The sequence below is a fragment of the Drosophila elegans genome, unplaced genomic scaffold (assembly GCF_018152505.1).
Source record: "Drosophila elegans isolate 14027-0461.03 unplaced genomic scaffold, ASM1815250v1 contig_433, whole genome shotgun sequence".
In the NCBI taxonomy this organism is placed as follows: Eukaryota; Metazoa; Arthropoda; class Insecta; order Diptera; family Drosophilidae; genus Drosophila; species Drosophila elegans.
This window is the reverse complement of record NW_024545820.1, coordinates 379,878-406,551: the sequence shown is the minus strand read 5'-3', so window position 1 is coordinate 406,551 and position 26,674 is coordinate 379,878. Positions and strand designations below refer to the sequence as shown.

Below are 26,674 nucleotides of genomic sequence, written 5' to 3'. Positions count from 1 at the left end.
CTATTTCAAAAACAAATAAACTCCTATTTCAATCCAAAGACATTTCAAAGTCGTAAAATCTAAGAGCGCTCTTGTATCCAAGAGTCAAGACACATGAATCCAAGAGTAATTAAAGTTTCACTCAAAAGAAACTGAAAGTTCTCAGAACAATTTCACAACTCACTCAAATCCCGAAAAGCTCCATCAGAACAGAAATTTTATTTACACAAATTCTCCGATAATTATGATATTCTGTTAGGTCGAAATTACCTAGAAGCCGCTAAAGCAAAAATTGATTATGAAAACAAAACAATTAAACTAGGCCCAAAAACATATAATTTTCGATACAACGACGAAGACATGGAAGAAGATAAGACCGCACAGGAGTGCCTTAATCTACCTTCTACAGAAGATCAATCGGTAAATTTCGCGATTCACAATGATTTACGCGAAAACAATGAATTTAGGCTCGAACATCTGAATAGCGAAGAGATTGAAAGTTTAAAGAAAGTACTATTTGAATATGGTGACATTCAGTACAGAGAAGGCGAAAATTTGACTTTCAGAAGTACAATTAAACATACAATCCAAACTCAGCATGAAGATCCAGTTTATCGTAAACCATATAAATACCCCCAGAGCGTTGACGAAGAAGTAAATAGGCAAATCAAAGAAATGATAGAGCAGGGAATAATTCGTAAGTCGAAATCTCCTTACTGTTCACCTATTTGGGTCGTTCCAAAAAAGGCAGACGCATCTGGCAAGAAGAAATTTAGGTTGGTTGTAGATTATAGGAATTTAAATGAAATCACTATCAATGATAAATTTCCAATTCCTAGAATGGACGAGATCCTTGATAAATTAGGAAAATGCCAATATTTCACAGCCATAGATTTAGCTAAAGGATTTCATCAAATCCAAATGGACAGCAAATCAATCGCAAAAACTGCATTTTCTACGAAACATGGTCATTACGAGTACACTCGAATGCCATTCGGCCTTAAGAATGCCCCGCAACTTTTCAAAGATTTATGAACAACCTTTTGGAAGATTTAATCTACAAAGATTGTTTAGTTTAGACGATATAATAATTTTTTCCACTTCATTGGAAGAACAAGCTGCAGTTCTGATTTTAATCTTCAACAATTTACAGAATACATAGAGGACATAGAATTAGGAATGCAACTAACTAGGTTAGGTATATTTAACCCAAAATTATTAAAAACACGATTATTTAAAACAGGTTAATTCAGAAAAGTTGTTAAAAGTAAAAACATCAACTTGGCTTAAAACAGATACAAACGAAATCCTGATAATTTCCCAAATTCCTAAAGAAATAACGCAAACTCCTGTATATGAAATTATTCCATATCCAGATGAATTTGATAATATCTTAACAGAAAACACATTTGATAAATATTACATTTATGATGATAAAGTATTCAATGAAAACACAGGTCAAATTATTTTCGACAAATGCATAATTGGAATTCTAAAACAAGAACCGACAAAATGCAAATATGTAAAAACTCATAAAAATTTCCAAATAAATTACATCGAACCAAATATTTTGTTAACATGGAATATACAAAAATCAATTATAAATCAAAATTGTATAAGCACAGAAGTTTCGATCGCTGGTAATAATATTGTTAAAATAAAAAATTGTACTATTCAGCTAGATGAGTTTATAATATCCAACAACATAGCAGACTATACACAATCAATTTATGTTAACAACAATATCACAAAAATCGAACCATTGTCATATATTCAAACTAAAGAAATAGTCGAATCACATATAAAATATTACAATACATTTCAAGTAATATGTTTAACCACATTTGTAATAACTATAATAAGTTTGACATTATATTTAATTTACAAATTTAAAAATATTCCTAAGAAACTTATTGTAAAATATTCTAAACGTGAAGAACAACCAATCATAGAAAATAAGAATGTAAAAACTAATGAAGAAAATATTGTAACAGAAAATATTATGTTATACCCTACGTTATCGCCCTGAGGACAGGCCAAATTCAAAGGTTGGGGGAGTGACATGTCCATATTCCTATGAGACTCTGCATATATTTAAGCAACACATACACAGTCCCATAACACTCTGAATATACCCGTTACTTTATGTATCCACAATATACCCTACACTACCCTAGAATTATTCACCCTTGTAACAAGAGCCCAAAATCGAAGGCCAACGGAAAGTCCCCAATGTTATCACCCAAAAATGTAGACTAAACAACTCACCCCAATGGTCACGTTCACACGTTCAAAGATAATCAAAGTTCGGCTCGCAGACACATAAACTCCTATTTCAAAAACAAATAAACTCCTATTTCAATCCAAAGACATTTCAAAGTCGTAAAATCTAAGAGCGCTCTTGTATCCAAGAGTCAAGACACATGAATCCAAGAGTAATTAAAGTTTCACTCAAAAGAAACTGAAAGTTCTCAGAACAATTTCACAACTCACTCAAATCCCGAAAAGCTCGAGACCGAGGCTTGATCATCAACAAAATCAGATCAGCAAGTTAAGTTCAGTTTGAGACCTCAAAGTAATCGGTCGGTGTTCTTCACAAATAAGTTTAAAACTCTGTAAACCACATGTTGAATAAAATAAAGTTATATTTTTTTATTTAACCGGAGTGACAAACATTTAATTATATATATATAGATCTCTAGGTATATACGCTTTTACTAGGTAAAAGTTCGCTTGACAGTATGTTGAACGCAACTCACTTACCGCTTTTTATTTCCATCGACGAGAGCTCTCATTGTGGTATTTTGGGTTTGGAAAATTATTTATACACATATGCATAAATATATATCAGTGCAAATTTACTTAACATTATTAATAAATTATTAATTTATATAAAAAAATTATGTTAATTGACATTTCTTAGAATTGAGCAATGTTGGTCAATTTTCAAACAGAAAAAAGGTATTCGCTTAATTCGATACGAATTGAGAGGGAAGAGTAGAGTGAAAACGGCACTCGCGATGACTGACGGTAGCACTTCTATCAGTGGTTTCTCCTGGCAGTTCCAATTACATATAAAAACTTTGGCCTGTTGCTTGTATTTAATTCTTCATTTATTATTGATGAGTGTTGTCGATTGTACAGACGAGTCTTATATTGCCGAAATTGATATAATTAGTAATGAAGTAATAGTTATTTGTGCACGGGTTGATATGTTAGTGCTGGCTCCTTTCTGGCCAATGGGTAGTGACAGCTACGATTTTCTCCAGTTTGTGTCCGTGGTCCCGACGAATCTGTAGACTTAAGTGATGTCCTCTTTGTTATCTACAATTTCGACGTTGTTTACCACGTTTGCCGTATTGTCGGATGCCTTCGAGGTTGTAGATCCCATGATATATAAATAGTGTCTTTCTATCGGGTTCTAAATTCGATCACTCCGGTACATATAAGTGTTCCCACTTAGGTACAGCATTTCCCCGTTTTCTTGTTTAATAGCCCACTTCTGGATTCTGCTAAGTTTCGTATTAATGCTGCTCAAATCCATTGCCTTCTGAATGTTCTTGTGAATTGTTTACTCTGACCAAATCGTTGCTGGTTACTCTATTGGCCAATTTTGGTGTTTCGCCACCTGCACTTTACAGTGTCTTCTGTATCTGGCTATTTTAATTCTTCTTCAAGCCCCAAAAAATAGATATGCTTATCGGCGCTGAAACATTCTTTTATCTATTGGTCAGATAAGCAGGGGCCTGAATTCCCCATCCTACAAAAGACAGTTCTCGGCTGGATAGTGTCAGGCAGATGTGCCTCTGAAAATAATAAAAACGCTGAAAAAATGGTACATCTCAGCTGCCAGGAGGAAGCGTTGGAGTCAATTGGCACAACCCTGCAGAAATTTTGGTCTATGGAGGACTTGCCGTCCAAGGCTAAAGTCCATACTCCTGAGCAACAACTCTGTCAACAACACTTTGAGAAAAATACTCAAAGATTGTCGTCCGGTAGATTTTCGGTTCGTTTGCCGTTTAAATCTGACCCAAATACTCTTGGTTCGTCATACGAAGTTGCGAAACGTAGATTTTTGTCGCTAGAAAGGAAATTGTCAAAGGACCCTTCGCTGAAAAAGATGTATATTGAATTCATGGAGGAATATGTTTCACTGGGCCACATGTCCTCCACCAATGACAAAATTCCGAATACTCCGCACTAATTCATTCCGCACTAATGCGTTTTACGGCCACAAAGTACTTCAACTAAGTTGAGAGTAGTTTTCGATGCATCGAGCCGTACTTCTACGCAGGTAGCGTTGAATGACATCTTGATGGTAGGCCCAACTATTCAAGAGGAGCTGTACTCGACTCTGTTTCGGTTTAGATTGCATAAGTTTGCCCTTGCGGCCGACGTCAAAAAGATGTATCGCCAAGTGATGGTGGACGAAGCTGATCGTAACTTCCAGCTCATAGTATGGAGACGAGATCCTTCTGAGTCCCTGAAAATCTTTAAGTTGAACACCGTTACATATGGAACTTCGCCAGCCCCCTTTTGGCGATTCGGTGTTTAATGCGGTTAGGAGAGATGGCGCAAGCAATTCATCCAAAAGCCGCAAAGGTTATTCAGAATGATTTTTATGTTGACGATTTGTTGACTGGCGTCGGATGCGTTGAGGACCTGACAAGCCTTCGAGACGAAGTTTCTCAGGTCTTGCAAGAGGCAGGCTTTGAATTGGCAAAGTGGTTTTCAAACTGCCCAGAGTTATCCGCATCTAATAGCGCTGTAATGCCACTTATGGCAGACTCAGACGTAACCAAGACCCTTGGCGTGGTTTGGTTACCGGTTAAAGATTACTTTCAATTTCGGTTGGATGACTCTTTCCCGGATCTTCGCGCGACCAAACGAAATATTTTGTCGGTGACTGCTCGACTTTTCGACCCACTTGTCCTCTTGTGTCCTTTGGTCACAAAGGCAAAGATGCTGTTGCAGGAACTGTGGCTTCGAAAATTAGATTGGGACGAGTCGCTACCGATGCAGTTGCTCACGTCGTGGGAGACGTTAAAAGCGACGCTTCTGCAGCTGCCTAAAATTAAGGTATCGCGATTCGTCAACACAAATCCACAAGTCCCGATTCAAATACATGGTTTCGCTGACGCTTCCATGCGAGCGTATGGAGCGATGCATCTACGTTCGGACTCAAACTGCTGAAGGTTTGAAAGTGTCTTTATTGACCGCCAAATCGAAAGTAGCTCCCCTCAAAACGAAAACTTTGCCTCGCCTTGAGCTGTGTGCAGCTCACCTTTCAGCAGATCTCTATAATCGTGTCAGGCCATTGTTAAATTCTCCCACTGAAAATGTTTTCCTGTGGACAGACTCCGAGATCACTGGATTAAAACCCATCCCTCGTCGTTGTCGGTTTTTGTTTCGAACCGGGTTGCAGAAATTCAGGAGTGGTCGGAGAAAGCAATTTGGAGACACGTTCCCACGAAAGTCAACCCAGCAGACATAGTATCCCGAGGATGTGACGTAGAGGAGCTTACAACGTCCATTTGGTTCGGTGGGCCTTCGTTCTTGCTAGACTCAGAAAATAATTGGCCTGTAAATAAACATTTCCAACTGCCGGCTGATGTAATGTCGATGGAGCTACGCAAATCGGCAATAGCTCGCGTAGTCAGCCCAGAGCCAAATTATGTGCTTCTGAAAATAGAGTCCTTTTCGTCGCACCTGAAGCTTCTGAGAGTTTTCGTGTGGGTTTTTCGTTTTATTCAAAGGTGCAGAAAGGTGTCGAAGCCCTTTGAAAAAAGTATTTCGCCAAGAGAACTGGATTTCGCTTTTGATAAAATTGTCGAAGTTGTCCAATTTCACGAGTTCAGGGACGACATAAGTACAATTCGGAAGAATAAACCGGTAGCAACGAATATTCAAAAGTTAAACCCTTTTCTTCAGGAAAATAAATTAGATTGGTGCTCCTCGACATTGCTACGAGTTGGGGGTCGGTTATTGAATGCTCCTATCCCGTACGAAGCCAAATTCCCGTTGTTGCTGTCTAAAAGCTCACAGTTCGTCAGATTCTATGTGTCATACCTGCACGTTACGAACTGTCACGCTGGCCCACGAGCTCTCGTAAGTCGTCTGCGCGAGAAAATCTGGCTAGTTAATGCTCAAGAAGTCTGCCGACGAACAGTTCAGTCGTGCATGCGCTGCTTTCGCTGTAAGCCGCAACTTTTGACGCAAATTATGGGAAACTTGCAAGCAGATAGACTTCGAGCTCTCCGCCCGTTCAATATTTGTGGCGTTGATTTTTGTGGTCCCTTCAGCACAACGTATCGTATCCGTGGTAAGCCACCGTGCAAGTCGTACGTGGCCTTGTTCGTCTGTTATGCGTCCAAAGCGGTCCACTTAGAATTAGTGTCTGACCTAACCACTGATGCTTTCTTGTTGGCATTTTAAAGGTTCGTGAGTCGTCGCGGGATTCCGGAGAAGGTGTGGTGCGACAACGCCACCAATTTCGTCGGCGCAGATCGCCACATGAGAGAGTTCCGAGCCCGTCTGGAGGAGCAGGGGGGCGGTATCGAAACATTCGCATCAAAAAAAGGATGCGAGTTTGCGTTCATACCGCCCAGAGCACCGCACTTCGGCGGACTATGGGAGGCAGGTGTGAAGTCTGCAAAGCACCTGTTCCTTCGGACGGTAGGCCAAGACCTCTTGACCGCGGAGGAGCTCGGAACTCTGCTCACAAGCGTGGAGGCCGTGCTCAACTCCTGGCCCCTCGGCGCTCTTAGCAGCGACCCGAACGACGGCGAGGCCCTGACCCCCGGGCACCTGCTCATCGGCGGCCCTCTTCTGGCCCCACCATCAGCGGCGCTCCCGGACCAGATCAGCCTGACCTGCTTGCGACGATGGCGAGGTGTCTCGTCTCTCAGGCACAGGTTTTGGCAACGATGGTCACGGGAGTACATCTCCAGCCTCCAGCAGCGGTCCAAGTGGCACCAGGGGGAGCCCAACCTCGTCGTGGGAGCGCTCGTCGTCGTCGCAGAACACAATCTTCCGCCCCAGCAGTGGAGGATTGGACGAGTGGTAGCGGTGCACGCCGGCGCCGATAGCAAGGTTCGCATGGCGGACGTCAGGACACAGGACGGCGAATATCGGCGAGCTGTCCACCGACTGGCCCTGTTGCCCGTTCTGGGCTGAAGGACGTCGTCCCTTCAGAGGGGGCGGTGTTTGCGCACTCAGCGCTTGTATTTAAATCACTAGTTGTAGGGCGAGAGCGGGAGCCAATAAAGCTTTCGTCTGTTCGCTCTTGCGAATTCGCCCCGTCTCTCGCCACCGTAGCATAAGTTAGGTTCTAAGAGAAATTATTGAAATGTAATTGTTAGTGATCAATCGAACGTCATCGTAGCCACTCCTTTTCGTCGCGCTTTCGATATAGTTTTCACAAAGTTTCGCAAATTAAAATCGTCTCGAACTACTGCGTTCACAAAGTTTTCGCGTTATCAATACAAAATAGTATTAAATTTTCAAACATCAATAAAATTCGTAATTGTTCAATAAAATAGATGAATTTATACGGTCAAATAAGATGTTAGATTACACATGTTAATAACAATGTAACAAAGCTGAACCTTTATCATATACTGAAACAAAAGAAATAATAGAAACACAAACTGTTTATGTCGAACCAGGCTTGGTGCAACATCTCTAGCTTGGCATTTGGTCCTTCGAGCCGGATTCCACCAGCTTATCGCTTTCCACCAGCTAAGTAATTCCAAGGTTTCCATTTCTATATATATATTTTATTTCACACACCCACACTCCGCACTCCAATTGGACTCCATTTTGTGTGAAAAAATATATATATACATACATAACTAGTCGTCTTTTTGCCGATACTAATCGAGCATAAATTTATAAAATATACATCATCTTCATTCGCACCTACACACACACATACAAGCTTTACATAGTCCCGTCGGCGCTCACAATTTATAAAAATCATCCAACGTTTTATTATTATTTTTTATGTGAACATTTGTGTTGTGCAAAAAGAAACAGGGGGCTTATGCACATACCAAATATCACATCCACATACACACATACGTAATTCCAAAAGCATCCAATTTTATTATTATTTTTCATGTGAATATTTGTGTTGTGCAGAAAGAAACAGGGTGCTTATGCACATACCAAATATCACATGCACATACAAGTTAACTGTGGCCAGCAAAACCAAAGTTGTTGACCACAGTTTACGTAAACATCGCGCCGACCAAACTGCTGACACAGCGTCTGGCCGGATGCTCGTGCATAGCCGGCAAGCACTGACCATTGGAGTGGCCGCTATGAAGTTCAATTATGTTAGCTTTAAGTTTCAGTTCTGATTCGACTTTCGAATAATAAAGAGCCATCGCTCGTAAACTTAACTCCGACCAACAGTCGTTAACTGCGTATAATTTATTCACTGTCTGAGTCCATAGATCAGCAGGTAAGATTGGCAGTCACCCCTCCAACGTAATCATCCTAATTCCGTTAGGACATACCGTTCGCCTGAGAGGAAGAAAAGGAACTTCCTGATACCGACGGCGACTCATCACCCACCGGATCAACAACAAAACTAACTGGCGCTCAACTAGCGGTAACAGATTACCCGACCGAATAAAACTAAAGCTTGGAAATTAAAAGTGACGGCGGCGCGGGAAAAACGTAGCTGCAAAACGGCACAAAATTCACAAAACATGTAAGTGGGCCCTTCGACCAAAACTTTTATGTCTTCAATCAAAGTTATCTATATAATTCGGACCATTGTCTTAAGGAAAGCAAGCATTTAGTTCTGCCCATTTAATTCTTGTACCAACAAAAAAAAAAAATAGAAAAATCATATAAATAAATAAACGAGTGCGAAGTGAATTTTTAGAAAATCTCAGTATTTAGAATTTTATAATTTACAATTTGACAGCAGCAGTTAAGTTAAAAGGAAATACGACCCCCAAAGTCTTTCGACTTTGTCTTTGTTTATGCAGCGCTTTTGCTTACGTGCACGGGTTTCTGTGCAGTTAAATTCAACTGCCCATGAGTGATCCGTTTCTCCAATATAGGAACAGAAAACAATACTCAAGCGACTCAGAGTCCGAGTATAGGGGCAAGTCCACGCCTCAACCCCAAAACGCAAGCCCCCGTCCCTCCTACAGACGTCATGGATCCCGAGCAACTTAGGTCCGTTATACAGGCAGCGGTTAATAATGCCCTAACAGAACAGGCCGCTCAGAACCACATAAGAGAGCAGGGGTTAAGACAACAAATCGAGGAGTTGGCTGGCAGGGTGGCAGCAATAAATACTTCACCAGCAACGGCCGCAGAAATAAAAACATACACGGCTATTCAAATAGATGATAATATACAATGAAGCGAACCTTTAGATGCTGTAAAATGCTTGCCCGAATTTGCGGGTGCACAGGAAACATACGTCTCCTGGCGACAGGCGGCCACGGCCGTTTACCATATTTTCAGACGGTATGATGGTAGCTCGCGCCACTACCAGGCAGTTATCATCATTAAGAGTAAGATTAGGTGCCTGCCGACGCCGTGCTGTCCTCATTCGGCACGGTACTAAATTTCGACGCGATAATAAGTCGTCTTGACTTCACGTTCAGTGACAAGCGACCAATGCATGTCATTGAACAAGAGCTGGGAACCCTAAGACAGGGTGGCATAACCCTTCTACAGTATTACGATGAGGTTGAGAAAAAACTCACCTTATTGACAAATCAAGTCAATATGTCGTACGACACGTCAATGGCAACAAATTTGTGTGCCAAATTCCGCGAGGACGCTTTACGCGTGTTCATTTCAGGGCTATAGCGAAACCTCACGGATGTGCTCTTCTCGGCAAAGCCGAAAGACATGCCATCGGCTTTGGCCCTGGCACAAGAAGTGGAATCGAACCACGAAAGGTACATTTTCGCAACTACGTTTGCAAGAACAAAGATCGTCGGCAAAATCCAAAGCCACAAGATCGTCAACAGACAAGCCCTTCCCGCAGCCTAATCAGCAGTTTGGTGCCGGTAAAAACCCGCACTTTAGCAAACCACATAAGGCCCAAGTGCATTCTGCACCGCATAATAATACTCCGGAGCCAATGGTTGTTGACTCATCCATTTCTAAAATTGCACAACCGACCCAAGCACAGGCTTACCAAAACGGGAGACCGGCTACGTTCGGCCGTTCAGGCCCTATTAAAAGACAAAGAGTTAATCATGTCGCTCAAAGCAGGCCGAGATAGATTATTCTAGCGCAGCCTCCAGTGCAGCGGCAAAAATTATACCATTATAATTATACCATTGAAGATTATGATTCGGATGCCATCAATTTTTTAGGGGAAAATCCCTGCTACCCTTCCTCAGACGAAGAGTAGCGGGCGCTTCCATGAAATTCATCATAGACACGGGCGCGTCTAAAAACTTTATTAGACCTTACAAGGGGCTAAAAGGCGTCCGTCCGCCTTTCAATTTTCATTCAATCAATGGCGCAACACAAATAACACAGAAATGCCATGTCTCAATTTTCAATATAAAAGCAACATTCTTTATTCTATCGGACCTATCAACGTTCGATGGGATAATCGGCCTCGACCTGTTTACACAGGCTGTGGCATCGCTTTGCATAAAATCTGGGAGTCTTAAATGGGGTACGGAAGACGAAGAAATTTCCTTCCATACCTGTGCTGATGTCAATATTACTAACGTAGATTGCTCTGATGCACCCCCTGTAATCAAAGATGCCTTTATAAAAATGCTTAAAAGCAGAAAAAGGCCATTTGCAGACCCCAATGAGGCACTACCATATAACACTTCGGTAGTAGCCACAATAAGAACAATGGATGAGGAACCTATTTATGCAAAACTGTATCCGTACCCCATGGGGGCGGCCGATTTTGTTAACAAGGAAATCCAAAATCTATTGGGCAACGGCATAATCCAAAAATCAGTGTCTCCGTACAACAACCCAATATGGGTAGTGGACAAGAAGGGCACTGATAAAATGGGCAACAAAAACATGCGACTAGTAATTGACTTTCGCAAGCTAAATGACAAGTACCCCATGCCAAATATCTCCATGATATTGGGAAACCTAGGCAAGGCCAAATATTTTACAACTTTGGACCTTAAGTCAGGATACCACCAGATCATGCTTGCAGAGTGTGATCGCGAAAAAACTTCTTTTTCGGTAAACGGAGGGAAATATTAATTTCGCTGACTCCCTTTTGGCCTGAAGAATGCTGCTAGCATTTTTCAAAGGACAATCGACGACATTTTGCGAGAGCAAATCGGCAAATTTTGTCACGTATACGTGGATGATGTGATTATTTTTTTTTTTTAAATGAAGAATCACATGTCACACACGTAGATTGGGTTCTAAAGAACCTCTACGAATTAAACATGTCTGTAGAAAAATCGCACTTCTTTAAAAAAAGCGTAAGCTTCTTGGGATTCATAGTCACCAGCAATGGTGCAACAACTGACCCAGAGAAGGTCAAAGCCATTAAAGACTTCCCGGAACCAAAATCCCTGTTTCAAGTCAGATCATTCCTTGGCCTGGCGAGCTACTACAGATGTTTCATAAAGGACTTTGCAGCAATAGCAAGACCCATTTCGGACAACTTGAAAGGGGAAAACGGAAGGGTTAGTAGATATAGGTCACGGAACATTTCGGTCCAGTTCTCTGAGGCGCAGCAACAAGCGTTTCAGAAGCTGCGAAATATCTTGGCATCTGAAGACGTCATGCTAAGATACCCCGATTTTTAAAAAGCATTTGATCTAACGACAGATGCATCGGCCTATGGCATTGGAGCGGTATTGTCCCAAGAGGGTCGTCCTATCACAATGATCTCAAGGATATTGAAGGACAGGGAAAGAAATTATGCTACAAATGAAAGGGAATTGTTAGCTATTATTTGGGCATTAGCCAAATTACAGCACTATCTGTACGCAGTAAAAGACATAAATATCTTTACTGATCATCAGCCCTTGACCTTTGCGCCTCGGAGTCAAATCCGAACGCTAAAATCAAGAGGTGGAAGGCGCGCATCGATGAGTCAGAGTGCGCGTATTTTTATATTTTACACCAATCCCCTCTCATATAGGAGAATTATTGCACATAGACATATACTCCACCGACAGGAAATATTTTCTCACTTGCATCGACAAATTTTCGAAATTTGCTGTCGTGCAACACGTCCACTCAAGGACCATTGAGGATCTTAAACATGCTTTATTATCAGCTGATGAATTATTTTTCAAAAGCTAGAGTAATCTATTGCGACAACGAACCATCGTTGAAGTCGCAGACAATCAAAACCTTGCTCAATAATCATTTTGGCGTTAGCATTGAAAATGCACCGCCTCTACATAGTGTTTCAAACGGACAGGTAGAGCGGTTCCATAGTACCCCTATCGGAACTCAGTCGATGTTTAAAAATCGACACCGGAATAACCGACACCGTGGAAATAATTCTATTAGCCACTACCAGGTACAACAAATCAATCCACACGGTAATTGACAAAAGACCAGCTGATGTTGTGCAGGCGAACCCGGACGACTTACAAACAGAAGTCCGGGAAAAGATAAAAAACGCACAGGACGCGCTAAGAAACAGGGAGAACGCGACTCGACAGAATAGGGTCTTCGGAGTTGAGAAAAAGTTTTCGTAAAGTCCAACAAAAGGCTAGGAAATAAACTCACACCCTTGTATGGGAAAGAGCTGTAGAAGCGGACCTGGGGACCACGGTCCTCATTAAGGGGAGGGTGGTCCACAAGGACAATCTTAAATAGTACAATCAGATAATGTCCTTCTTTAACCATTTTTTATTACACTTTTAAGCCACTTGGCGCAAATTCGTACTAGCCATAAGTTTCATTGCCACCGGCATGCCTTTTAGTTTAAGTTTATTTTATTGGTGGTGGGATACCTCTCGATGAACAAAAAATGGCTAAAGTTCAATTCCACAGGTTCGGACTCATACCTTATTTTTTCCTATCCTTGGCGTCGGCTCACATAACTGATTATTCCCAGGTCAAGTATATCCCCATTGTTGACGGCCAAATACTAGTGTGGGAAGAGTTCGCGTTTGTCACTCACACAGCGAACCTCTCGGAGTAGGCGCGCGTGGTGGAAGAAACAGACAACATGATAAACATGTTTCCACTATCCCACATCGAGTAGCTAGGAGTCTAGATTTCTTAGGGTCAGCGCTAAAGGTCGTAGCAGGGACACCAGACGCAGGTGATTTAGAGAAAATCAGATTCACCGAAATGAAGTTAGTTGAGTCAAGCAATAGGCAAATTCAAATAAACACTAAAATTCAAAATCAAATTAATCAGCTAACATCGACCGTTAACAAAAATTCACAAGTAGACACTGGACACCTATATGAGGCACTACTTGCTAGAAACAGAATGCTGATGATGGAATTACAGAATTTAATGCTTGCAATAACCCTTGCCAAAATAAATATTTTAGACCACGAAAACTTAAAATCAGTTTGGCTTGAGGAACCCACCAACACTCCCATAGGGGATCTTTTGTCTGTTTCGTCCGTGAAGGTTCTGCAGTCCGTTAACGTTTTACATTTTATCCTAAAATTTCCTAAAGTAAAATTAGCATGCAAAAAGATAACTATTTTTCCACTCGCTCATAGTGGGACAATGTTGCAGATAACAAACAACATTATAGCGGAATGCGACGGAGAAATTCACGCCATTAAAAACTGCTCCGTGTCACCGGGAGCCACATTCTGCCGTTTGGCAGAGAGTTCATGCGCCAAAGAATTGCATGCTGGTGGGATGGCGTATTGCCGAACACAACAGAGCGACCTGCACCCAATCACATACGTGGACGAAGGGATCGTAATCATCAACGACAGGTCTGTCAATGTTCGAGTGGACAATGGGACAGAAGTCTGGATACATGGCACTCACCTCATCACCTTCGATAAACAGGCCATGATAAATGAAAACCCTCTTCATCAATCACGCTAACGCCCAGAAGAGAACTCCAGGGGCAGCCAGCTCCCCCTGTTGAACATCACTGCCAACCAAGATGTTCTCAGCCTCCCGAACCTTCACCGCTTGAGTGAACGAAACTTGGAGTTTATCAAGGAGTTCCGAGGCGAGATTGACGACAACCAAATGCATCTCGCAGCAATTATTGTAGGAACAATATGCTGTGCGCTCATCTGCATGGGTTTTACTTACCAGCGACTTAGTAGGGCAAAAAAGATCTGCCATCCAAATAAAAGAAGTGATTGCAGATTTAGGATCGACCGAGGGCGGCCTTAACTTAAAGGGGGAGTAGTTAACTGTGGCCAGCAAAACCAAAGTTGTTGACCACAGTTTACGTAAACATCGCGCCGGCCAAACTGCTGACACAGCGTCTGGCCGGATGCTCGTGCATAGCCGGCAAGCACTGCCCATTGGAGTGGCCGCTATGAAGTTCAATTATGTTAGCTTTTAGTTTCAGTTCTGATTCAACTTTCGAATAGTAAAGAGCCATCGCTCGTAAACCTAACTCCGACCAACAGTCGTTAACTGCGTATAGTCTGAGTCCATAGATCAGCAGGTAAGAGGGGCAGTCACCCCTTCAACGTAATCATCCTAATTCAGCATTGGGACTCCTTCGGCCAGCTGGCCAGCAATCAACAGCGGACATACCGTTCGCCTGAGAGAAAGAAAAGGAACTTCCTGATACCGACGGCGACTCATCACCCACCGGATCAACAACAAAACTAACTTACACACGTAATATTCTAACATCACAATATTTTACACATCCGAATATTTTAACATCAAAACATAACATAGCATCCGAATATTTTAACCACAAAACACAAACAACCCGGCTTACACATCTCGCTGCGCCAACAGGCAATTATAAAAGTGGAAACCGCACTTTTCGGACGGGCGAGTTAGAGGGCGGCACCAACAAACGATCGCGGCATCCCGAAAAACAGAACCCTATAATTATAAAGGGGTATTTGTTGTTATTTAGTAGCTTTGTACTATATCATTTATAACAACATTCATTTCTACATACGACATACGACATTTCTATATACGACATGTCTCAGGCTGACGCTGACATAGCTTTGGCAAAGTTCGTGACTTTAACCGTCAGAGTAAGTCAATTCGAAGCCAGAGTCAACACCCCAGCTGACCAACTTCCGCCCGTTCACACAAATAAGGTCCGACTTGAGCAGATACGGGCTCTCTAGGACAAGGTGGAGAGAGAGTTCGAGACGTGCTCTGCGGTCCTCTCTGTATTAAAGTGTAAAGAAACTATTACAGTCATGCAATCTAAGTATGATTACTGTTACTCGGTCTTCGAACGATGCGCTGCAACATTAAGCGAAACGATTGAAAGCGCTAGCGTTCAACAGCTTAGTCAGCCTTCCACAAGGTGTTCCATCTCAACTCGAAAACGAGTGGTGAAGCAAAGTCCATCGTTGCGCTATCTTCTTTAACCAACGAAGGGCTTAAATCAGCATGGAGGAACCTGCAGAATCGTTTTGAAAACAAGCGACTGCTAGTCAACAGCCAGCTTAAGATTCTGTTCAATCTTCCCTCGGTTTCCCAAGAATGTGGGAAATCCTTAAAGCACCTGGAGAGCACAGTCCAAGAGTGTTTAACAACCTTGGAAATCGCCAAGGTAGACACCACCAAATGGGATTGTCTGCTCGTCTTTCTGTGCTCCTCGAGGCTGCCGAAATGGACGCTGTCTTTGTGGGAGCAGTCTCTCCTTCAACCATCCGAGATTCCAGGGTGTAATGATTTCAAGGTTTTTTTACAAGGTCTTCATCGAACCCTTGAGGCAATTGAAGAATTCAAACCTTCGGTGGCGGCTCAATCCAGAGGCCCACGAGCTGAAAGCGGGCAGCGGATTATCCACAACTTTGAAAATAGGGTTACAGTAAATGCACAATCGTGTAGACTTTGTTCAAGGGAAAACCATCCTATCCGTATGTGTCCCCAGTTCCAAAATATGGCCGTCCCGGATCGGGAACAGTATATAAAACAGCAAAAACTCAGTTTGAACTGTTTTGCAAGAACACACATGTTGAGAGACTGCACAAATACTCACAACTGCTACACTTGCAAAGGTCGCCATAACACCCTCCTGCATCGTGGCGGCCCCCAACAACTCCAGTCAGCACCCGTACCTGACCTCCAACCACCATTACAGTCGGCATCTATACCTGACCACCAGCAAAGTATACAGACCACTCAATCGAACGTCCAAACGTATCTCGTCGTGAACACGCAAGGGGTCCTCCTGAGCACGGCGCTCATAGAGATCTGCCACTCGGGCATAAGGTACTCTGCACGCGCTTTAGTTGACTCAGGACCAGAAGCAACTTTTTTATCGGAACGGTTATTCAACCTAATTAAGCTCCCCTATGAATCCACCCAAGCTCAAGTTGCGGGAGTAAACCAAACTGTTGCTGCTCAGCCTCGCAAGCGCTGTCAGTTCAACATAGGCTCCCAACATAGGCCACATATACAACTCGAAGTCTTCGCATATGTGTTACCACATTTAGCTGGAAATCTCCCATCCTATATGATACCCGAAGGTTCTTTAAGGGACCTGCCCAACCTCCAACTAGTAGATCCGAATTTCTACCAGAGTTCGCAGATTGACGTGCTCATAGGCGCTGATCTAATTCCATCGATTATTCTAGGCGGCTTCCAGTCAAATGTTTGCGGAACACTCCTTGGCCAAGAGACCATATTCGGGTGGATTCTTTGCGGCCCAATCGCGAAGAATCCCACTAACAGAATAGCTTCCTTCTCGACACAATTGTCTGTCACTGAGGCTAAACTAGACAGCATCTTCACCAAATTTTGGGAGGTGTAAGATGTTCCAGTGAAGCTGGCTGAGGAATCCAGTTCGGTGTGGGAGAACAACTTCCAGCAGACCACTGAAAGGGATGAGAAAGAGAGGTATGTGGTTTCCTTGCCCTTTAAGGAGCCTAGCAATATAGACCTGGGACATTCAAGCCCTATGGCATTGGCGCAATTCCTTAAAAACGAGGCACGGCTAAACAAAAACACCATCTTAAAAGATTTAGGTCATATGCATCTGGTCTCTCCAAACGACGGCTCCAACAACTTTTATTTGCCACACCACGTGGTTTTCAAACCAGACAGCACCACGACAAAGGTTCGAGTCGTGCTTAACGCCTCCAATCCATCGTCAAACGGGTACAGTCTTAATGATATCCTTCTGATTTTACCACCCAGATCCTCAAATGGCGCTTCTTTAAGTACGTCTTCAACGCAGACATCACTAAGATGTACCGGCAAATTCTTGTTTATTCCAATCATACGCGCTTCCAAAGAATCCTGTTCCGCGATAAAGAAGGGAAGCTCTCCGACTATGAGCTTAACACGGTGACCTTTGACGTTAATTGTGCGCCCTTTCTGGCCATTCGCGTGCTTCAACAGCTAGCTGTACTTGACCAATATCCTTTAGCAAGTGACATAATTTCCAGATTCATGTATGTCGACGACGTTCTAGCTGGCAACCACACCCAGCAGTCCGCTGTTCTAGCCATCAAAGAACTCCGGTTGGCCCTCGAGAGTGCAGGGTTTCCACTGCGAAAGTGGACCTCGAACGAGAAGGGACTCTTGCAAGGTATGCCAAAAGACCACTTGATCAGTTCTGACTTCCTTGAGTTGGAAGAGGCCAGTATGGCAAAAACCCTAGGAATCCGTTCGCAAGCGACGTCTGATGGTTTCTTTTTCCTGCCGAGGGAAATTTCTCTTCAAACAGACTACACCAAACGAGGTTTTATCCTAGATAGCTAAACAATTTGATCCAGCAGGATGGTTATCGCCGTTCATCAACCGGGGCCAAGATTTTCATGCAAGAAATTTGCGGGAATTAAGTTGGGACCAGCCTCTCCCGACTGATCTCGTCACAAGGTGGCATGATTTTCTTAAAGGGTATCCAGCCCTGAAAGAGATTCGCATTCCAAGATGGGTGTGATTTCATCCAGCAGCGAAATTGCAGTACCACGGGTCTTGCGATGCATCGCAGAGCGCCTATGGTGCTGCCATTTTTGTCTGTGTCGAAACGACTGACGGCTGCTTCATAGCCCTGCTTTCATCCAAGACCCGAGTTGCTCCAGTAAAGTCCATTTCCATACTGCGCTTGGAACTCTGTGGCGCAGTGCTTCTCTCTGAACTAGCTGCAGCAGTTCTCTCCGAGATGCCTCCTACTCACTACGACACATTTTATTGGACGGACTCTACGATAGTGCTTGCATGGTTAAGCAAACCAGCATGCACCTGGACTACATTCGTTGCCAACATAGTTACGAGAGTTTATCAACTCACCAATAGAGCAAAGTGGTTTCATGTGAAATCGGAAGATAACCCGGCTGATCTGGCAAGCAGAGGCGTCTCAGCCCAAGAGCTTAAGGACATCGACCTTTGGTGGCGCGGGCCTGAGTGCTTGGTTCAAAACCAGGAGCAATGGCCACTCAATTCATCGGTCCAGCTAGAAACCGAGCTCGAACAACGCCCAATAAAGGTTAACATCGCTATAGCGCCTCCGGCAACTGACATTTTAGAGAGGTGTCGCAAGCAACATGTCGACGTGAAGGCAGAACTCTCTGCAACAGAGTTGTCTGACGTCCAAGAGCGGCTAATTGTGCTCACTCAGCAAAGTGAATTTGCAACAGAAAGCAAGGCCTTTAGCAACAAGCTACGATTTCCAGTCTCAAGCATCTCCAATTTAAGCCCCTTTCTCGACAGTCACGGTGTCTTGAGCAAGCGGACGTTTACGAGCGCCTGAGATGCTAAGTTGTGATGAGAAACATCCAAGCATCATTCCAGCAAGGTGTATTTTTTGCAAAACTTCTTGTCCTTTTTACCCATCGCATATCTATACATGGGGGTAATCAGTTAGTGATCCGACTGATTCGTTCCAAGTATTGGATTCCTAAGCTGAGGAATCTTGTAAAGGAAACCATTCACTTTTGTCGAGTGTGCATCATTCACAAAAGGAAGCTGCAGACTCAGCTGATGGGAGATTTGCCCTCTGCGAGATCCACATTTTCCAGACTCGCCTCACACGGGCATTGATTTCGCGGGACCATTTGACATTAAAAGCTATGTCGGTCGAGGTTGCAAGGTAACAAAGGGGTATGTTTGCGTTTTTGTATGCTTTAGTACCCGAGCTATCCATCTAGAAGCTACGTCAGACTTAACCACTGAGAAGTTTCTGGCAGCCTTCTCGCGCTTCTCCGCCCGACGTGGCTGTCCACACCACATACACTCTGAACACGGCAAAACGTTCGTTGGAGCCTCAACGTCCTTATGCAAGGATTTCATTAAAGCCACGAGGGCATTGATACTTTCCAAGTTTAGTCTCCAAAATGTGACCTGGCACTTCAACACGCCCGGCGCACCTCAAATGGGGGGGGCTTTGGGAGGCAGGTGTCAAAAGCTGCAAGACACACTTATACAAGCAGACGGCTGTCGGGAAATACACATTCGAGGAACTAACTACCCTCCTAGCAAAAATTGAGGCCTGTGAAAACTCGAGGCCTATTTCTCCAATGCGTCCACTGACCTTGTAGCTCTCAGCCCCGGGCACTTCTTAGTGGGTGGGACGCTCCGTCTCCCGATGGAGGCCACTGATTCCAAGTGACTCTTCCTTTTGTTCACGCCTCCCAGATTTATCCACTGTCAGACGTTCTTACTAGTCCAGACGTTCTTACTAGTTCATGTCGTTCTCTGGTGTCTGTCCTTTTGCATGTCACAGTCATCTCCATCATCCATAACACATTACCTTTGTTTTTATCTATTCCCACACACAGAGTGTTTACGATGGCACCAACTAGCAACCAACACGCTTACAAGTGCCGCGTTTGCAGAGGAATTCACGCCTTGAGAAAATGCCAACGGTTTCTCCGTCTTCCGGCCCTTAAGTGACTCCGCCTTGTCCTTATTAATCGGTATTGCGCCAACTGCCTTGCTCACGAGCATTCGGGCCAAACCTGCCGAAGTAAGGCCAAGTGCCGCGTCTGCGGTGGAAGGCATCACACCCTCTTGCACATCCAAGAGCCCCAGTCGCCGCGCGCAGCACGACAACAGCAGCAGCAGAGGATGTCGCCGACAATGTCGTCACGCTCAGCGCCCAGTGACCCTGCTACAGTTCCATCGTGCGCTTCTATCCTGCAGCGCACGAGTGTGAGCATCCTTCCAACGGCGTCGGTTTTGGTCGGTTCCAATGTAAAATGGTTTGACGCTCGAGCTTTGGTGGATCCATGCTGCCCCGTGAGTCGCATCCACGTATGTTCATGTCGAACCAGGCTTGGTGCAACATCGCTAGCTTGGAATCACTTGGAGAAATAAAGTGCACAAAGCAGCAAGTGAATTCAACCCCGAAACCGAATTTTTATTAAATACTTGGCAGGACTCAGCACGGCAAGGACCCGCCCCAACAGACACTAAATTTAATAATCTATATCAAATAATAGCATTAATCACATTTATAATAACAATAACTGGCATTATGTTGTATCTTATTTATAAGTTTAAAAATATACCAAACAAAGTAATTGTTGAATTAAATTAATTAAAACCCACAACAGAGACACCGAATAATGAAGAAATTGTTAATAAATGAATTGTACTACAATAAAACATTATTTTATACCCAAAACTATCGCCCTGAGGACAGCCCTAATTCAAAAGTTGGGGGAGTGACATATCCACATCCACACATAAACCCACACACGATATGCATATGCTTACACACCTACACACCCTTTCCACACATTAGATCTTACTCTTGAGTCACCCCTATCAAAAGGAAACAAAACTTGAAACCCAGATATTCTTAACATTTTCTTAACTCAGAAGGCTCTGGGAAATTTCCATTGTTAATGTTAAATCCCAGACTAAACCTTTATTGTCGCGCCGCTGATAAGTTCCAACGGCACGTTCCCACACTTTTGCCATATTCAAATTGCGTCTCCTTTAAACCTGTAAACAAGATAAGACAAAGAACTCTCTTTCACTCACTTAAAATCAAAGCTCACTCAATCGAAATAGAAAGTTCACTCAAAATAAAAATGTCTCACTCAAAAGATCGAAAGCTTTCGGAAACCGAGGCTTGATCCACAAGATAGTTAGATTTAAGAATCAGTTCAGTTCAAGACTTAAAATCAATAGTCGGTGTTCTCAAAAATAAAAATGTTGTAACTAGTGAAAGTTATATAAAAATAAAAAATACATTTTTTGAAAAACAAGAAAGGAAGCAAACTTCGGCAAGCCGAAGATCATACACCCTTGCAGCTATTTCAAAAACTAAATATTCTTGAAAACATTAAAATTATGATTTTCTTGCATATATGTTTAAAAACTTTGAAGCTATGATAACTTGCAGCTTAAATAATCGATAATTTCTATGGCAGCTATATAATATCGTTTTCCGATTTTAATAAAATTAAAAGCCTTATTCTAAACTATAAAATTATAACAAAGTCAAAAAGTAATGAAAAGAATTACAAAATAGAAAAGTTTCATTTTAAAAACAAGAAAGTAAGCAAACTTCGGCTACCCCCAGTTCATATACCCTTGCAGCTATTGCAAAAATTAAATATTTTTGGAAACATTAAAATTATGATTGACTTGGGTGTTTTTACATTGAAGCTATTTGAAGCTTATTTGATAGTTTCTATGGCAGCTTTATGATATCGTTTTCCGATTTTAATAAAATTAAAAGCGCAATTCTGAACTGTCAAATTATTAATTATTCAGAATTTCTAAAAATAGTAAAATTTTGTTTATATCATATGTTGAAAACCACATCTAGCAATAATAAAATCTGTACTTGATGATCAGCTAACAAAGCAAAATGTTAAAAAAAATATTATAAAACGGTACTGACAAACCTGATTTTATAGTATAAAACATGCTTGCAAACAAAGCTAAAAATGTTATTAAACTTCAGCTAAATAAATAACAAGCCTTATTTACTATGAAGTCAGTTGCCACAAACCCGAGTATATATATAAAAATCAATGTATATATAATTCCATCACTCAAAAACCGCCGAACCGAATTTGATGAAACTTTTCGTAAGATATTTGTCTTAGATCATGGATGCTTGATAGCCATTGTACTGTTCGCGACCCACCCACGCACACACCTACGCGTTAACTCTAACTATCGAACCGTTTGACCAACCTTACCCAAATCTTTCACATTAAACACTATGAAGATCCAAAAATTATCAGAACACTGTTTGTATTGACTGTTGTCACAACCCCGCATCCACCCACGCATTTATCGTAAAACAGACTTCAAGTTTTTTCAGTTAAATATAACAGATTAAAATAGAAACAAATTTGAACAAATGTTCATTTCATTTATAAAGTGAAAGTGTTTCTAAAAAGACCATAGAAGTTATTATTTTCAACGTCCAAAATCAAACATAGGTTGACGTAATCGAAATGCTCGGGGCGTGTTGTCACAAAAAATACCACATAGTGCATTGCAACGTTGACAAAATAGATTTGAAGAAGCTCATGCAAGAAATCCATCAAGGTCTACGCAAATACGACGTCGATATGTTCTGTGCTGCATTTAATTATATCGACTATAATGTACATTGATATATTGGAATGATGAATATGATATGCCCACATTGTGAAGCGGCTTAATTTAGAAGAATCGTGTTTTTTACATGGGCAGTTATATGTTGAATGTTCGAGAGTCGGTACTGCACATAGTTTATTCATTCATGCACCGTAAAGTAAAACTTAAAACGTTGTTTATCCAAATGTTTTGGATTAGAATTTAAATTTTTGAGATTTACAATCTATTATATGTGCTTAAGTACTTTAAGTAAAAGGAAACTGTAGAATAAATAAATTTTTTCATGCTTTTGAATGAAAGCGTTACAAAAATTTTATTGAGCGAATAGTTTATATTGGTCTAATGCATCTTCATAATCTTAAGCGAAGCGTGCTTGTTAGCTAGAAATATATACATTATTATACATAATTAAAAATATCAATCAATCAAATATATAAACAAATTAAAATAATGCAATCAAGCAGGAGTCGAACTTGGGCCGTGCTTGCCCAAGACCTACCCAACGCGCTGCGCCACAAACCCCTTGCATTCTATGTGCACAATGCCCCTTTTACTTTTGTTTCTCTTTGTCAACATGATTCTTAAATCGAGTTGACAAAAATTTAAATTCAGAAGACAATTTTTGTTTGACGAAAAATTCAAGGTCATCTTCAGGAATTTCCAAAAATAGAACTCAGTATGTGTAAAGTTCAAATACCTGTGAAGTTTTTTTGTTTTTGGCTTTGCAAAAAAGCAGCAGTATAGAGACATTTTCTTGACATTTTTTCCGTTAATCATCTTAGTGTTATAGAGTCTTTGCCTAGATATTGTGTTTAGAAGATAAGGGCAATCACCGCTGTCCTTCTAACTACGCACCTAGCATGATTCCATGTCCTGCTGGCTAGTGCTCTTGAGTACTTTTATGACTACCAAAAAGACTCACCTGCTGGTTTACAGCAGCAGCGATTTCCTTCCCCATATCCCTATCCAAAGCTCTGTAGAAGCACTCGTCATCGTCATGGCAGTGTTCTAATTCTACGCAGGAATTGGTCATTGTGGAAATTCGCTTAAAAGTGAATGTGTCACAGGTGTGCCCCTCGTCACTGCTCTCATCGACATCCAACAGTGCTGGCTCCTTGTCCAGGGCGTAGGTAGATTTTCGGTGAAGCTGCCGGAAGGCTGAGTCTTCGACGACCAATCGATCAATAACGTGTGGCTTGGCAAACTGACGGTCTTCTATGACCCTTATCCCGCAGGGTTGGTTCGCTTGACTGAAGGTCCTACCTGCAATTTTCTGGATTAAATTGGCACGGACAAACTTGCCCTCGGATATATTGGTCACATGGCGAGCGTGGCTCGACATGTGGATCGTAGCTCTAGTAATAGCATAGCCTATGAGACTAATTCCCAGCAGAAGACCACTCCAAAAGCCTAGGGGATTGACGAACGGCAAAATGTTTAGGTAGAAGTTAAACCGCGAGTCCAGAGAGTCGGGCAGTTTTGACATCATCTGAAAAAACGGTTTTACTGAAAGGCTGATATTGCAACAATTAGGTAAATACGTACGATCTCGAACCATAGCATGGGCACCGTAAGATGACTAAACTTGGAGACTGTCGGAAAATTATATAGGTCTTTGAAGTGCATGTTAATTTGCACTTTAACAGATAGCGAAAGCGGCAGTCCGGATTCCTAAAAAAATAACAATAGATACATTTGTGAACGAGAAAACTTGCAATCTTCGCAAGATTGAAAATTGGACAAATTTCATCTGAATGCGATTAAAATATGGCTGTTGCGTATGTCTTGTTATAATATATGGTATTTGTTTGTGATTTCCTTTTATTGTGATTCGGTTCTACTGTTTTATTTAATTAATTAAATTAAGTCTTGTGGAATAAAAGTAAATTTAATATAAAAATAGTTATATAAAAAACAACTCAATTGTTTAAACCTGTTTTAACAGTGACATAATTGGTCAGAAATGTAAAGGTTAAATAATACTTGCGGGTTCAGAACAAGGCAAACATTTTTAGATTTTATTTTTCGCATTTGGTTAAGCGTACAGTAATTGATTCTAACAATGAAAGTAGCTGGTAACTTATACATACCGGTTGAATGACAAAGGCTGAAGAGTGCTTAGCCGGATCAGGGTTTAGGCCGGAAACGTTTTTTTGCAGCCCCAAGTCACCGTTCATGAAATGTGGAAAGCTCAAGGAGATTGGGAATCCGTAGTAGCAGTCAGTGACGTCAATCAGTCCAACCGGCTGGCAGTCACCTGTTGAGAATGGTGAAAGGTGAGAAAGAGTACACAGAGAAAAAAACACATTTATGAAATACAATCCGTGTTAATTGATGTACGATTTTATAAATTAAATAAAATGCCCGTTTTTAAATCAAGCAAAAATCAGATTTAAATTCAACTCAACATGATTGAATTTCGTAGTCTAGCGGTTCTCAAATTCCGGTTTGTTTATTTCTGATATCCCGTATTTATTCAAAAATTGTAAAAAGAATTATGTTTGTTTTTGTGTTTTTTCGGTTTTCTGAACTTTTCAACTTAACTTTCGCCGGCCTGGCCTCTTTTATTATTTTTTGTTTATTCTTATTTCCCGTGCAATGAGATGCTGTCCGGCAAAGATGTCTTTACATTTTAAGCCATCTCTGGAAATACCTGTTGTAAAAGCAATATTGGCCCCCGTGTGAGTAAGTATTTGGAGTTTGCCAAGGACCAAATCATTAGACCACCGGTCAATAAAGACGAAGTTGTCAAAAAAGTCGCCAACCAAGCCTCTAGGAATGCCAAGGCGATTTCCTTTGATGCCAGAAATTGCCTCGCGGACATCTCGAACCATTTAATCAATGGAAATCAAGATTTTGACGATCCTTTTGATCCTGGAACTTGCTCTTTATCTTTGAATATGACAACTAATGAATCTTTTCCAGCTATGAACCCTTTTTACTCCCAATTGGATTAGTAAGAATGCTGCTGAAATAGAGCGCCTGGTTCAGGTAAATAACATTAGGAGAAGAAGAAATCTGGACGTAAGCGGTGGAAGTATGAATAAGACTTCGCTAATAAAGCCTGTTAGCAATCAAAAACGTCTAAAAGTAGCCGCCTCTGCTATGATTTCTTAGTGCTTTAAATGAAGAACAATAGCTTTGATGTTCTGTCTGATTTTGACGATGATACTATAACTATTGATCCAATCACCATACTTACTCAGGGAAGAACAATAGCTTTGCTGTTCTGTCTGATTTTGACGATGATACAATGACTATTGATCCAATCACCATGCTTTAGTATGGCCATGGCGTATCCAAACCTGTACAACTTAACTTTCCTGCGGTATTCTCAAGCTAAAAATAAAAAACGCGATCCCCGTTCTCTTCCCTTTCTGCTGAGGGGTGTCACTGAATTTCGAAAACTATTTGCTTTACTTTCATCTGTGGTTCTCGCCTCAAGAGGACTGGTTGAACTTCCTGTAAAATTACTGTGGATGACGGAAGTGTTCACTGTGTGGTCCAGAAGCTGTTTAAGGATAATGGAATCCCTTTCAATTTACAAAGAAAGGGCCTTTCGAGTCGTCATCAATATTCTCCATGCTGATAGCTGAAATTACTGCCAGGCTTAAAGCATTAGGGCAAATCCTCACCCCCTGGTGAACTCATAGAAACAAATTCTTAAAATTTAGAAATCTCGCCTTTAAATCGGCTAGTCTTTGAATCAATGACTAAAATTTCTTGATTCAAGAAAATATTGTAATTAAAAATGGAAATCCTTTCTGATTGTAATCTTTTAAGAAAAAAACTTTCTTAATAATAGGAAAAAGACTTAATTTTGTTTTTTTTTTCGGACGACAACAGCAATAAAAATTGTTTAGTTTTTAAAGGTGAATTTGCCTTTGAGTTCCATCACTAACCATACAACATATAGACTGGTCATTTCATACAAGGCATTTGGGCACAAAAAAACGGATCGCGGGAGGTCCCCCGTGCTCACAGCAGCAGGCCCATGCACTTCGTGTGCGTTCGGGTTTTTTGCTCTCTCATTCTTATTCTCATTTTT

General features: G+C 41.7%; 1 protein-coding gene across 3 annotated transcripts in view; it reads right to left on the bottom strand.

Moving 5' to 3' along the window:
• Positions 1-26,674, bottom strand: part of LOC108135014 (scavenger receptor class B member 1) — a 308,793-nt gene that overhangs the window by 64,571 nt on the left and 217,548 nt on the right. For all 3 annotated transcript variants that reach the window (XM_041708918.1, XM_041708919.1, XM_041708920.1), the window contains exons 7-9: positions 24,717-24,883; positions 24,172-24,297; positions 23,549-24,115 (exon numbers count right to left, since the gene is read on the bottom strand). In XM_041708918.1, the coding sequence (XP_041564852.1) occupies positions 23,549-24,115; positions 24,172-24,297; positions 24,717-24,883 (860 nt within the window). The remainder of the gene's footprint in view (positions 1-23,548; positions 24,116-24,171; positions 24,298-24,716; positions 24,884-26,674) is intronic.